Source organism: Peromyscus leucopus, chromosome 18 (assembly GCF_004664715.2).
Source record: "Peromyscus leucopus breed LL Stock chromosome 18, UCI_PerLeu_2.1, whole genome shotgun sequence".
Lineage (NCBI taxonomy): Eukaryota > Metazoa > Chordata > Mammalia > Rodentia > Cricetidae > Peromyscus > Peromyscus leucopus.
Window position 1 is genome coordinate 32,043,007 of NC_051078.1, and position 12,548 is coordinate 32,055,554.

Sequence of the window (12,548 nt, forward strand, 5' to 3'; positions counted from 1 at the left end):
CAACCAAGTCATGATTTTTTTCCTTAGTCATAAACTGAAAATGTTTCCTGTATAATTGAATTGCTTTTGGCATAAAGGAAAATTGTGTTTCTTTTAGGATGTTTCTCAAATCACCCACTACATGTTGCACCTTAAGAAATGTTTTATAAATGTTTGATAGGAGCATATTGTAAACCTGTACTACCCATACAAATACTTTATCAATAGAGTGCTCCAGCCAAGTTCCTTCTCCTTTTTTATACATCCGACATTGACATGACACAGATTTACATTTAAACTTAGCTAGTTGAACTTGTAACCAAGTTCTTGTTTGTCCAGTGAAGATAATCTAAGCTTTAGGAAGAGCAATTCTTTTCATTTTAATTGGAATGTCATGATGATATCAGTTTTAATAGTCACTTTATAACCAACAGATCTATGGTATAGTAGTATGAATTGGGGTAAATTTGGTGGTATGTGTACTGTGAAATTAATTTTTCGAAGCTTTTGTTTTGGAATGTAGATTTTCAATATATTAATATAGACACTTAACAGCCAAGTGGTCCTTGGTCTTCAAAAATATGTTTCACAAGTCATTTAACCAATTTTGTGAAATTTTTTTATTTCCATTTTAGGGAGTATAGGATGTAAAATAAAAACTAGATATTTGAGTCCAGAGAGATGGCTCAGTGTTTAAGAGTGTGTACTACTTTTCCAGGGGAATCTAGGTTTGCTTTCCACCACCTATATCAAGAGATCACAACAGACTGTAAATTCCAGCTATAGTGAATCCAAAGTCTTTTTTGGATTCATGGACACTGAGACACATACAATGCAAATTCATATAAACAGGTATGCACATATGCATGCCCCTGCCTACACACGCACGCACACACACACACACACACAAACACACACACACACACACAGAATGACAAACCATATTTCAAAAAAAAATACCCTGGAAATTCTATTCTTACATAGAATGTCAATCTCTATATTTTAATATACCGCAACAAAATTTCTAATATTTTTATAAGAACAAGTTCTTCTTCATTATATAATTTGAAATACTAATGATCTCTGACTCATTTGACAATTCTTGGTTTCATTGACTAGAGGCTGGATGTACAATTGGAGCAACAGACTTGGAAATAAAACTCATGAAAAATATAACTCACTGCAGTTTTCAATTAAAACTAAGATCACAACAAAATATAATAACTGCTATGTTGGGCAGATAGCGCTTCATTTCTGAGTTTTTAATGAGCATGGACTCAGATACCACATGGCAATCAAATTTCAAATCTCATGATTTCTTCTATGGAAATTTACATCAATTTAAAATAACTTATTTCTGGGGTCTTTTTTTTTTCACTATTATTTTTGTTGGTCTTGTACACAGACCACCACTCCAATGACAAGGGGCAGAAATAGGATTCATATCCGTGACCAGTGTCTTAAAATGTTCAGTATCAAATGCAGTTGTTACTCAACTGACATCATATGCTCTGTAAACATAGAATTCATTACAGACATGGTTCCCATGGAAATGTAAGGCTGAAGTGTTTTCAATACTGAGAAGTAAACTACAAAACAGCCACCTTGTAGGAGGATGAATGAGGGTACCCCGCAATCATAATCATCGCAATTTTCAGAAATGTCAATTTGCTAATTGCATTCAACTAGAGGAGGTAGCCTTCTGCCAAATCTTTGATAATTAGTGTGATCCAACCACGAAAAGACATGATTTCCTTTAATTTGGAATGGAGTGCCATGTCTCATTATTACTGGTTTTCTGTTTTCTGTTAGGGATTTAATTTCCATTTATGCTTACTTTTGTATAATTGAGAACTAAAATTCTAGAGGCTGTCTTAACATTTGGACAATGTCAAGTTGACATGAAATCTCACATGTGTAAGGAAAGAACACCATCTCTGAATGGCTGATCCTTTGATTCATGTTGTCAACCTTGAACTTTATAGCAGAAACTGTTTGACCTAAGTTATATACTTTATAGCTGAAGACTTAGAATAAAAAAAAAAAACACCCCCTCAGCGAACCAGACTAGTGGGAACTCAGGAAATTTAGATCAACAGCTGTGGAGCCTGCATGGGACTAGACCAGGCTCTCTGCATGGCAAGACAACTATGTAGTGTGATCTGCTTGAGGGGCGCCCTGGCAGTGGGATAATAATCCATCCCTGGTGCATGAGCTGGCTTTTTTGAGCCCACTACCTATAATGGGACACCTCCAGCAACCTTGAAGGTGGAGGGGTTGGGCCTGCCTTTTTGTAGAAGGGAATGGGGGCGTGGCTTGGAAGGGGAAGGCTGGAGGGACGGGAGGAGGGAGGTGAGGGATCTTAGATGGTTATGTAAAATGAATTTTAAAAATTTCTTAATTAAAAAAATACCCCCTCAGACTTTTGATATTTGCAGATTAGCTCTTGGAGGCCCACTATAGTGAGAAAAATCATAATGCTTATGTATCTGCTCTCAATGACTGATGGACTCATACCCATTTCGATGCACCACAGTTTATCATTGTTACTTTGAACTAGATAGCTTTAGAGATTATTTTAGTTAAAACTATGTTCTACTATTCCCTTCACAGCAGTACACTGATAACGTATTAAGCTGTTTGTAAACGCTTTTGATAGAAGCTGAAACTTAAAGCACTGTGTTGTCTTTCACCCAGCGACTTTCAGAAAGGGCTCAATGCCATGAACAAAAGTCTAGTTAAGGGCATGGCTAAAAGACAATCCTCCAGGCTTCAAATATGATATTTGTATGTCAAATTTATCTGTACTCCCAAGGGAAAAAATTGTTCTCATACCAGATTCCCCCCCAAAATTTTATACATTTCATGTCTAGATGAAGTGGCATACTGTTAATTAGCATATTCAAAGATCTATGAAAAGTATAATAGGTAAATTACCCAAAATATTAGTTCTTAGAATGTCCCAAAGGGAAAGAGCATTAATTGTTAGCTGGTCTGTGGTTTCGTGTATACTCTATGATAATGTTTTTAGCAGACTACAATAAAATAAGAAAAATAAATAAGCTAATATGACTAATTTTGATGTAAGTTCATACACACACCAACATAAACACACACGCGCACACACACACACACACACACACACACACACACACACACAATTCTGAGACCATTCTCTGCTTTTATTTTATTACTTGCTTTTAAACATACCTTCTCATCAAACTGAATTGATAGCTGCTGAAAAATTGTGTTATCTTTTTAAGCTTTGTTTTAAATGTATGAAGTGACAGATTTTTCTTTAAAGAGAAAAAAATGTTTATTTGGCTGGGCTTCATGGTGGATACACTTAATCCCAAAACTTGGAGGCAGAAACAGGGGAATCTCTGAGTTCAAGGACAACCTGGTCTACATATCTGATCCAGGCCAGCTAGTGCTAAATAGTGAGACCTTGTCTAAAAGAAAAAAAATTATTTGTCCCAGAAAAAAAAAAAAAAAAAAAAAAAAAAAAAGCAGGGAGGGTAACTTGTAACCTAACTGAATCCTCCTTTTTTCTGAAGACAGAAACAAGACGAGAGAAGTAAAGTCTCCAAGCTAGCTCAGAGCTAAACTAGACCAATAACTAAGATGCTCCAGTTTCTCCCTCCAGAAGTTTCTGGTATGGTATTCACACATGTGACCACTACCGCACCCTGAAGCACCTACAGTCATCCCTAGAAATTCATTTTTGTTCATACCATGAATATTTTGTGAGAAACTCCTCCCAGCCCTTATTCTAGTACCACTGAAAGCTTCCTCATCCTCCTTCCTCTATAAATATGCATCCACACCCTGGAGCAGTAATACCTTGAGCTCAAACTCCTTACAGACCACAGACTAATGCATGCACTCTTATCTTTTCAGAATCTTTGCTTGCTCACCTGCAAATTCAGAGTAAACAGAGAAGTGTTTTTGTTGTTGTTTTTGCTTACTTGTTTTGTTTTCCACTATGAAGTTGTTCTGGCTATACACAGGTTTCTTTCTGACATATCAAATAAAACACCAAGCTGCCTTGTGATACTATACTGAAGAGTTCATCAGTATAGTCTTGAATTTTTTTTCTGCCACATTGTGTTATAAAATCTCTCCAGATCCTATTTTCATCAAGGTTTGCTTGTTACTTCAATGTATTATGGCAAATAATTCCTCGTTGGAGGAATCATCATTTTGGTCCTAATTTTCAGTTATTAAATGACTCTATCAATTCTGTCATGTGCATTGTTTCCACCTATGAATGGCTCTCTTTTCTTTGACTGCAATTTAAAGGCATCTTTAGTCACATCTGTAGCTGAAGAAGATAGTTTGTTCTCTCTGTTTTACATGGCCCTGACAAAGGGGTAATAACTTCTTTGCATGGTACATATTTGTCTTGCAGAAGTATAAACTGTAAGCTGCTAGATGGATAAACATATGCATTCATAGACAGATATTGACAAAAACCAACACAAACAATTCATTTTGAATTTGATCATTGGATCTAAACCTTCACTTGAAATGAGTAAAGATAATGTAATAAGTCTGAAACCAATAATTTCACCTCCATACTTTTTGTTAGCTGCTCGGTGTGTGGCCCTGTATGGGGCTACAGTGAACATGGGTATAAAGGTGCCTCTCTAGCTCATGGTCAGAAGTAGGACAGCTAGAAAGTACTGTGTTACTTTTATTTCTTTGAGGACTCTCAATACTGCCTTCCATTACGGCTATACTCCTTTTTATTTCTTTCCTACAGAGTTCAAGGGCTCCCCTTTTTTGACACCCTCCTAAGCTTTGGATAGCCTTAGTATTCTCAATAAAGTAAGTCACTCTTACTGCTAGCAGGTGATAGAGTTTCGATTAGCATTTCCCTGATAAGGAGTGATCTTTAGCATGTTTTTTTTTTTCATGTATTAATGGGTCACTTCTGAGAAATGTGTATTTAGTTCTATTGCTAAAAAAAAAAAAAAAAAAAAAAAAAAAAACCATAACTGTTACCATTGATGAATGTCCCTCAAACATGGCAGCTTTTAAACATTTTCAGTTGGTTTATGATCTCAAACAAGAAATCTGGCAAGGGATCAGGAAGCTAGCTCTCAATGAGGGTCTCTCATTCATTTGTAACCAAATATTAACAGGACTAAAGGTCATAGAAGTCTAGTCTGGACTGGATTCCCCAAGACTCAGTCTTATGAATAGCGGTCTGTGCTGCTGCTGTGGTGTCTGAGCCGGAGCTGTCTGGAGTCCCTGAGACTGGCTTTCTAGGCACAGCCTCAGTACCAACATATTTAGTCTCGGTTTTGTTTACTTTCTTGGTAGTGGATTTTTGGAGTTCCTTATATGTTCTGGAAAAAAATTTACAATTGTACAGCTAGCAGTTACATTTTCCCATTGTGGAGGCTGTCTGTCACTTCTGTTGTTCCATTTTCTAGGTCAAAGCTTTGAAATATGTTACAATACTATGTCTAGTATGCATTAAGTGATGTTAGAAAAATTGTGATGCACATATGCAAGGGACTACTGCTCATTAATATTTGTGAAATCCTGTCTTTTGCAACATGAATTAAATTGGAGAGTTATGTTCAGTGAAACAAGCAAGGAATAGAAAGACAGGTATTGAGTGATCTCACTCATGTGTGGAATATAAGCAAGCTGATCTTACAGAAGTTGAGGGTAGAATGGTGATGACCAGGAGCTGGGCAGAATGAGGAAAGTCTGATGATCCATGGTTACTAAGTTCAGTTAGAGAAGGATGTTTTGCAGGAGGGTGCACAGTCAGGCAACTCTAGATAGCTACAATGTACTATATATTTCAGAATGCTAGAGGAAAGGATTTGGAAAAGAGTTTTTCATGGTGTAGCACTAAATATTTGAGAAGATGGGCATGTTTAACAGACTTACAACTCATTCAATGTATATGTGTACCAAAATATTACATAGTATCCACATTTTACAAAATCATATATTTATTAAGAGTAAATATAAAAGGAACAAGTTGTACTTTCTGTTTCCTGTCTTAAAAATAACAACTGGGCTTCTTAATTAGTTAAGACTACATTGGCTGCTTGATTTTTCAATAAAATGTTCTTTATCCGATAAAGATAGAAGAGAAGCTGTGGTTCTTACACGAGCTTCTGGTTCAGCTCAAAAACTGAATTGCAACAGAATCTGCAAAAGAATTTGGCCACTATCTATGGCCACTTCATGTTTACTTTCTCAGGCCTCTGTGCCCTAGATAAGAACATAGTGATGGTACCCTGTAATGATAGCTAGGGCCAAACATTCCATGCATCTTCCAGAAGCGTTTACATCACCTCAAAGACAAATGACAGGGCTTTAGTCTCTCAAATTTAATTTCTTGTCTCTGAAAGGACAGTTTAAGAATCAATGTTGTTTAACATCAGCACAAATAACCCTTAGTGGAAAACATGGAGTCAAGCATTTAAATTGAAAATGTCTGCTCATACTCTATAGTATATAGGTTATATTGACTAAAGAGTGGACATTGTACCTCCTCTGCCTCATTAAAAACTCCTCCAAGGATAATCCTATGGAAAACTTTAGCAATGGAAACTGATAATAATTCACATTCCCACCCCTAAAATACCATTGATCCATCATAGGGTGTAATGGATCAATGAACTATCTGTAGACTTCAGGAAGCATTCGTATACACTCTCACTAGAGCTTTAAAGCGGGGTTCAGTTTGTGTGAGCACAGAAGAAGACAGAGATAAATGTTTCTCAGTTACTGATGTTGAATCATTTTATGTTTTTTCTGAGTTCCTTCATTTGTGCATTCCTTTGCTTATTATTAGAGGACATTTCTCTGCAAAATATGGCTAGCAAACTGCCCGGAATAAATATGGAGCTTCTCAAAGAGTCACCTTGTTCTGTTGTGATATTCCTTCCATGAGGAAAGAGACATAGCAAAAGGGTAGTCCCATGATCGTTTCTTCCCTTTACTCTAAGAAAATATACAAGCAAAGGAGAAGAAAGGAAAAGCAGCTGCCATGGGAACCAAGTCCATTGACCTTTGGCCCAACTGCTGAGCCTTCAAACTTTCTGAAGATTTATCTTCTAAGCATATGGCTCTTGGAATTCCAGACCATTCTTTTTTTCTTTTAAAAGGATAAGTCGGCTGTCTTTAATGTATTAGGCTAGAGTTTTATGCGCCAAGATTATATCGTATATTTACATTGTACTGTAGTTGTAGTTATTTCTTTTGAAATTTTCTAAAGACCATAATCATCTGGGCTACCAACTGCCAAAGGTAAGAAGAAAACCAAGACCAGAGGATAAAGGGAGTATTTATGTATCTGGAAAATAAATTCCTGTTGCACAATCCAACTCGTTTTGCTTCTGATAACTGCATATTTGGCAAGTGAGTAATGTTTAATCTTTGGTGCCGGGGCCCTGTAAAGAGTAAAGGGGCTTTCCTTATATCTAACATCTGAAGAAAACAAATCATGAATTGAAAAAACAAAAACAACAATAACAAAGAAACCCTGGAAACAGACTCTAAGATGAGGCATTGGTAGACATTTTACTTTGCAAAAGGAGGTCTGTTAAAGTCAGAAAGACTTCATTTTTAAGTGATTCATTGCAAGCTTCAGAGTTGATGGAACTGACATAAGATGGGCCTGGGGGTGAGGATGGGGTGCGGTGTGGAGAAAAAGCAAAAGGAATCCTAGCCTCAGTGTTCCTTCTCTCTGCCCTTGACTGCTTCCCTTACTCCTCATTAGGTGGCGCTGTCTCTTGCTTCTGGAATCACAGAGATAAATCCTGAAAATACCAAACACTCAGAGAATCCACTTCTGTGAAGAAAGAAGAGGCACGAGGTTGGCCTGACTCACCCAGATCGGAACACTGGACCACTCGAAGATGACATTGGCAGCGGAAGGGACACACAGGCCCCATGGGTTCCAGGTGTGGTAGATCAGGAGGAAGACCAGAATCTTCCGTTTCTGCTGCGCCGGAAGCCTCATCTTCCAGCATGAAGTCGAACAAGCCTCTCTGTTCAAAGGGTCCAGCCCAAGAGACGTGTGCCAGAAGGAGCAAGATGAGAGTCGCCTTCATGGTTATCTCATGTATGTGCAACAGCCTGGGGACCTGGAACAGCCTGGAACAAAGCAAAAGGTTCGGGAGTGAGGTTGCCACTTAATTCTCGTAGTATTTCTTACATAATAGCTCATAGCAGAGTGAGTACAGAGAAAAATATAGAAAATAACACTTGGTTATGCAGAAGTCAGGCATTCAAAAAGTCTTTGAAAGGTGGTAAAGGTGATTACAAGCACATGTAAAGCCTTTGCTTACTAGTAGCCATCCAAACAGGACTAAATTGCTTGTCTCTTGTTGGGACCTGAATTATGATGAGGTGGCACATCCCTGGCCAGTTGCTTTTGACTAAGAAATCATCTTGGTATTTTCCATGCTCACTCAACAGTGCCATACCACAATCAAATAAATCTCTGTCTACACAGTGAGACGTCTCCCATTCCTACTGATCCTCCTGAGTTTTCCTTGGTCTAGGGTCCCTCACCGTTGTTGTTGTAAGAGACTCCTACTCACTTCTGTCCTGAACATTTCTTTTATTCCAGACTGTCTTCCACAGTGCTGCCCAGGTCATTGTCTAAAACTTCAGCTTAAGCCTACTTGGTTCTACTGTCACCATTGGTTGTCATCTCATGACTTGTCTACAACAACCGTGTTCTCTGATCTGTTGATATTGAAAGCTACATTTCTCTGCATCTTCTCTCTCCCCTCTCAAGAATAGACTTCAACCCTGACACTCAGACCCCCTTGCCATTTTGCTTACCTATCTTCCGAGGAACTTTAGAGACTATGTGAGATTCTGGGGTTCCCTCCTGTATGTCCCGACTCTTCCAAGCAGGGTTCTGCTCTTTGCCTCTTCTGTGATCCCACGCACGCGGCTCTGACCTCTTTTAATGAACTTATCACATATTATAATGTGTTTTGTGTGTTCATTCTGTCCCCACGTTAGCGGATGTTCTCCCTCAGGGCGTGTCTTATTATTCCATGTTCTGTACCCATGCCTTGCACAATATTTTGAACACGAATGACTCAGCTGAACATCAGTTTATTAACAATACAGTGTATTCTATTTGTTCCAAGAAACCAAATAGGTCTGATGCTTTAAAACACCAAGTGTGTATTTACAGCAAGTGTCAAGTTATTTGGATATAAATTAAATAACTCCAAATGACCAGTCTAAATAACAAAGTACATTTGCTTAGATGGAGATCAAGCAGTCTATTTTTGAGATGGTATGGCTTAATATCCTTTTGCAGCTCTATAAGCAATCCCCAAGCATATTGCGGGTGTTACTTTTAGATTCATGATCTCAACTTAGAATTATACGTTTACTTTTGTATAACTGCACCTCTGCAAATACAAATAAAATGTTGTTTGAGTCACACTTCGCCATCATCGTTACCAAATAAGAAAACAGCATCTTTGAAGAGATACAGAATACATATCCTAGAAGCTTTAGCCAGATCCACTAGGAAAGAAACAAATGGTTTGTCATTTAAAAAAAAAAAAAATCCCCTTTTCATTCTTAGTTCACATTTAATACTGGAGTGTGTCTAAAACAGCACACACCATACAGGACCGTGATTTTCAATTAAAAAGCTCATAAAGATTGTGATTCACTCAACTGCCCTGAGTTCAATACCAAGTGTTCTCTAACAGCCCATTCCCACTGAATTCCTGGGTCTCTCTTAAAGGGAGGTTATTGTTTTGGCAAGAAGTTTTCTTGGATTGCTGTAAAGGAGAAGCCTCCTAACTGTTTCACATTAAAATGCAATGTTTATGGTTTACCACAAGTTTGCTGGCCTTGCATATTTAATGCCTTGTAATAATTTTAGGAGAAAAGAAAATGAATCAAAGTAATCTCAGCTTTAATAAAGGGGAAGGAGAGTTAGTGCAGATGTCTCTTGATAATCCATTCGCCAGAGCAGAAATGCCTGGTGGCTTCTCTAACAACCCAAAAAAGGAAATGTTGAGCACTGGCTCAGAGGACCACTCATCATTTATGTTTGTTTACCCTTGTTAAAATAGTGCAAATTCTCTGCACAATCTTCCCTTAGATTAAAGCTGGATACAGTTAGACTGCATGCCACCTCAGCTATTTGCTTCTCTCTCTCTCTCTCTCTCTCTCTCTCTCTCTCTCTCTCTCTCTCTCTCTCTCTCTCCTCTTGTGTGTGTGTGTTAACTCCATTATCCTAGAGAAGAAAAGCATGCCTGTAAGTTTTATTCAAATTTCCCATGATATTCTTTTATAATTTTTTTTAGAATACTCAAAGTTCCAGCATGCTAGAGCAATTAATATTTGCCAAGGGTCCTCACGATTTCTTCAGTGTTTCTTTGTCTTTGTTTTTGTTTTTCCTTTTGTGGTAAATAGCAAATAGAACAGCAGAAAGAGGTTGTTCTTATACAAACAAAGGAGGCTGTAACAGAGGTAACACACTTTTTACATCTCATGGAAACTGTTACTCTCCAATATTTGCAAAGCCACCCTCACTAATAATGGTTGCTGTAGTTTAGAAATCTCTCATCAAAAGTAATACTTCTGGCCCCTGTTTAATTAGCCATGTCGTCCAGATTAACTTTTGTATAAACACGTTTATACTTTTGGTGGTTGTTTCAAAGCTAAAACTTAACATTTAAGTATCAAAAGAATCTGTAAATACAGAACAAAATTTAGATCCCCCAGTATTTCTTGAATTCAAAACTTCGGTAACCATAGAAATAATTAACAGAAAAGCAATAAAAGTAACATTTGTTCATAAATAAGAGCTACTATAAAACTCAAATTTTGTTTTTCTTTTCTTTTCTTTTTTTTTTCCTGGTAAAATAAACAGCAACGGGGGGGGGGGGAGCCATAGACATTGAGATTACTGGGCGTACTTAACTAGTCTCTTTACTCTGCTTACCATTAAAATGAGAATCAACCCCCACCCTCACCTCACAGTCAACGCATCTCTTCAGAAAGTTTCATTTGCATTGAATATACTGACAGGAACATTTATTTATATCCAAGAAAGTATGCGGCTCTACTACCTCAGATCTTAAACATAATAAATATTTTCAGTGTTGCTTTCCACCTCTCTGGTAATAATTCCTATTCATTTCTGGCGTTGCAGAAACAGACATTATATCTCTATAACTAGATCTGTTCACTTGCTGAGGTTTTAAAGGATTGTGAAGTATGCAAGAATCCAGGACGGGAATAAATCTTTAAATAGCTAACCTAGGCACAAGTAGTAGAGTAGTTTAGATTGCTTTCCTGTTAGCAGATCATAAAGAGTGAAGCGTTTCATCAGTACAAATGCAAAAACATCAGTATAGACAGTCGTGGTGTTGTTACAGGTTTTTAATAAGCATCTTTGCAAGAATAAAAGAGAAAGCACTAAAACAATGCATTCAAGTAATTATTTTACCGAGTGCTTCTGTTTTCAAGCAACTCTTGTTTCTAATGTTGCATCAAGATTATTAAAAGTTTAGCACAACTTCTTTCTCGTTTCTTTCTCTCACTAGGTATTTTTTTTTTTCCCTGCCCTCCACTTGACGGAAGTTTTATGAGCCTATAGCAGAGTTCAGGACAATTATTGAAAGCCATACCTTTTAATCCGGGTATTTGCCACGGGAGCCCTCAGAGCTGAGATGTAATTACACTAAATATTCAGCCCCAGCAAAAGAGTTTGCAGGTGTGGGAAGGAGGAGGGTGCTGCTCTCTGGCACTAGGTTGCGAACCTCCAGCTTCTACTCCATAGCCCAGTGAGAAACGAAGGTTTCACTCAATGAGCACAGCCAGCTGACACCCACATTAGATCATATGGTAATGATACGTCTCTTGTGTTGTAGCCAGAAACTTTATCGGCCTCCTTTTCCCCCCTCCACGTTTGCTTTTTTCCTTTTGCATCCGCCTAACATTCCAAACTGCTTTTGTCTTCTAGTGGAGTAACTTGATTTGAATTTTCTCTTATTTGTTTTTTTCTCCCCCGAAAAGATCGTCACTGAAGGGTTTGTCTCCCCACCCCCAACCCCATTCCACTCTCCACCCTTTCCAGCCTTGTTTGCGAGTAGTATTTATTAGTCTTCTGAAATAACATTCGTGTGTGTGTGTGTGTGTGTGTGTGTGTGTGTGTGCGCGCGCGCGCGCGCTTTGGAGATGTGTGGGTCTGCAAAATGGAGTGAAATGAATCTTGTAGCTGTTCTAAACGTGGTCTTCAGAGCAGCCTCACATGGAATTCTGCCTGGGCTCTGAGGTTCAAGTGCTGTGCGGTTCTCTGCTCATTTTGAATGTATTTCTAGGGTGTTCTGGAAGAAAGCCAGAATTTAATCTAGAAAGCATGTCATTTATTATTTTCATTACTCACGATTTAAAAATCTTTCTTATTGTCCACCCTTGGCTGTTGCTAAATCAAACACATAGAAATCAGAAGCTGGTTATAATATAATTTAGTTTGTAGGTTAAAAAAATGATTTTTATAGATGGGACCTTTATGGAGTCAGGGCTTTCTGTGGCTGTTTCCA

General features: G+C 37.9%; 1 protein-coding gene across 2 annotated transcripts in view; it reads right to left on the reverse strand.

The window, feature by feature from the left end:
• The window catches only part of Dcn (decorin), a 33,446-nt gene extending 21,418 nt beyond the window's left edge, over window positions 1-12,028 (reverse strand). The window contains exons 1-2 of one of the 2 annotated variants that reach the window (XM_028881200.2): window positions 11,634-12,028; window positions 7,844-8,109 (exon numbers count right to left, since the gene is read on the reverse strand). In XM_028881200.2, the coding sequence (XP_028737033.1) occupies window positions 7,844-8,066 (223 nt within the window). In that variant the 5' untranslated portion in view covers window positions 8,067-8,109; window positions 11,634-12,028. Of the gene's footprint in view, window positions 1-7,843; window positions 8,110-8,805; window positions 8,956-11,633 lie in introns of those variants that run through there. The other variant, XM_028881201.2, reaches the window with a different exon arrangement.
• Between the last annotated feature and the right edge of the window lie 520 nt (window positions 12,029-12,548).